Below are 2,274 nucleotides of genomic sequence, written 5' to 3'. Positions count from 1 at the left end.
AAAAAAAAAAAAAAAAAAAAAAAAGGTGCCAAACAGCCCGAAGACTTAGCTACACACAGAATGATTTTGATTGTTATGAAGTGGGGGTGGAGGGGCTTCTGAGCCGCCGGGTGCATCTGGGCTGGGGGCTTCTGGGAATCCGCCGTCACCAGCACCTGTGCTGGGGTGAAAACGCCTCTTTCTTCCCAGCTCCTTGCTGCTTCGTGAAACTCAGATGCCTTCGAGCGCAACTGAGTGTATGTTTTAGTTCCCTGTTATTTTTTTCCCAGAGGAGAGATGGATGCCAGGCTTTGTCGAGTGGGCTCATCTGGTGGGTGATTTGCGTGGGGACCTCGGGCGTCCCGGGCTGGCGTGGCCGGGGCTCGGCTGGGCGGCTCTGGGGTCCTGTGTGACTCACATTTCCTCTCTCCACCCTCCACGCAGACAGCAGCCCGGCACTGTAACAGAGAAAAAGGAGATTTTGTCTGATTTGTCAGTAATTGAGGGTTTGTAACAGACACGTTTTCTTCTTTGGAGAGAGAGCATAAGGATAAACTTAAGTGTGTATACCTGTAACTGTTCATTTTGGGAGCGGACTTTATTTTGGAGAAGATAAAAGAGAGGAAGAGACTGTGGGAGGTTGACATCTGTTAGTCTGAGATAATTGCCCCAAACTCAGCCCATCTGAGGGGCCAGGCTGTGGTGCGGCCGCCTTTGTCCGTGTGCGCTTGGAGTCCCCACTCTGTCCGTGTGCGCCTGGAGTCCCCACTCTGCCGGGCGTGGAGCAGAGAGAACAACGCGTCCTTTCACTGCACCTCTGGGAGCCTTTTCATTTTTTAAAAACATGCAAATGGCCACTGGGGAAAGGCTAAAAATACCTGTGTTTTGCATTTCTGTCTCCTGACGGGCAAGAAGTTGTCAGAGGAAGGCTCTTCGCATTTACCCAGTGGTTCCTTTGCACAGAGGCAGGGCCAGCGGCCAGGCCCTCTTCCACCAGCGTAGACCCCAGCACGAGCAGGCATCGCACCCTGGCGTGGAGCCCTCGGCCCCCCGTCGCCACTCTCACACCTCCTGCATCCCTGGAGGCTGGGCCAGGGACTGCAGAGCCGGGCCCCAGGTCCACGCACAGATGCCCTGCACGCGCTTTGATGATGGGGTACCTGCTCCCCCTCACACCTGCTCTCCCTGGAGAGGACGGGGGCATAGAAACCCTCCCGTGACCTGTCCTGAGGCTGTGAGAGGCCAGCAGATGCAGGGCCAGGACAGATTCCTGAGGATGCCCCTGCCCTGTAGTCCTTCCCACCCAGGGCTGGGGTCAGAACAAGCCCTGAGCCACGTGTCCTCAGCTTCCCCAGGCTCCCAGGGGAACTCTGGCGTTGAGCTTGGGGCCCCGCCTGGGCACATGGGTCCTGAGGCGCTGCCCTCAACAAAAGCCCTGGGATGGGCCTACGTGGGTCTCCCGGGGTCTCTCTCCGGGCTCAGGGCCCTGGGTCTGGATCACATGGGGGCTTCGGGGAGGGGGCTCCCCGCCACACAAAGTCACAGACGTTTCCTGCTCCTTTCTTCCAGATGGCCACCACGTCTGGGAGATGGAAGCGAAAACCGATCGTGACCTATGCAAGCCGGTGAGTGCCTTTGGCGCAGCTGGAGCCACTGCGGGTCCCCAGGGCTTGGGAGGCTGGGGTCTGCTGGAGCCACTGTGGGTCCCCAGGGCCTCAGGAAGGTGAGGTTCCTGTTTGTTAAAATGAAACAAATAAAAATAATGCATAGAGTAACAAAACCAGTAACAAACAGAATCGCCAAGTACTTGCCGAAGCACCATGTACTGCACCCAACCTGTCAGGGTCAGGTCAGAGCCCTGGCGGCTGGGGACGGTGCCGGGCAGGCCAAGGGCTGCCTCCCACATCCTGGTGCTGAGACAGCCCAGGGAAGGTCATCTCACACGGACCCTCCCGCCCTTTGCTGTCCCCTTGCTGTCACCGTCACCTGGCACAGAGTAGGCCCCTGGGAGTCGGTGCTGTGCTGAGTTCCCGGGGCGTGGCCAGCACCTGCCCAGACCCAGAGCACCGAGGGCAGGGCTCTGCGGCATCCCCATGGGGACTCCTCACCCCATCCTCTGAGGCCGCCGATCGCACCAATCTCTCTTGTGATGGTGACTCAGGCACAAAAGCCTGGGCGTGGCTCCCGGACTCGCGACTGGCCACAGCCTGTTAGCGGGTGGTGCACGTGTATGGGGCTGTGGCAGACGCATGGCCGGGTCACACTTCTGCTGTCACCCGGCCGTTTCCACCACCC

At 58.9% G+C, this 2,274-nt stretch overlaps 1 protein-coding gene across 1 annotated transcript in view; it reads left to right on the top strand.

Annotated features, from left to right (window-relative positions):
- The window catches only part of LOC112617354 (nuclear factor of activated T-cells, cytoplasmic 1-like), a gene marked incomplete at its 3' end in the record, with an annotated part of 13,032 nt that extends 11,428 nt beyond the window's left edge, over positions 1 to 1,604 (top strand). The window contains exon 4 of the mRNA XM_025374117.1: positions 1,549 to 1,604. Coding sequence (XP_025229902.1) covers positions 1,549 to 1,604 — 56 coding nt within the window. The remainder of the gene's footprint in view (positions 1 to 1,548) is intronic.
- Positions 1,605 to 2,274: the final 670 nt, after the last annotated feature.

This window comes from Theropithecus gelada, unplaced genomic scaffold (assembly GCF_003255815.1).
Source record: "Theropithecus gelada isolate Dixy unplaced genomic scaffold, Tgel_1.0 HiC_scaffold_16081, whole genome shotgun sequence".
NCBI lineage: Eukaryota > Metazoa > Chordata > Mammalia > Primates > Cercopithecidae > Theropithecus > Theropithecus gelada.
The sequence above is the reverse complement of the archived record's forward strand: the minus strand, read 5'-3'. Positions and strand labels throughout refer to the sequence as shown.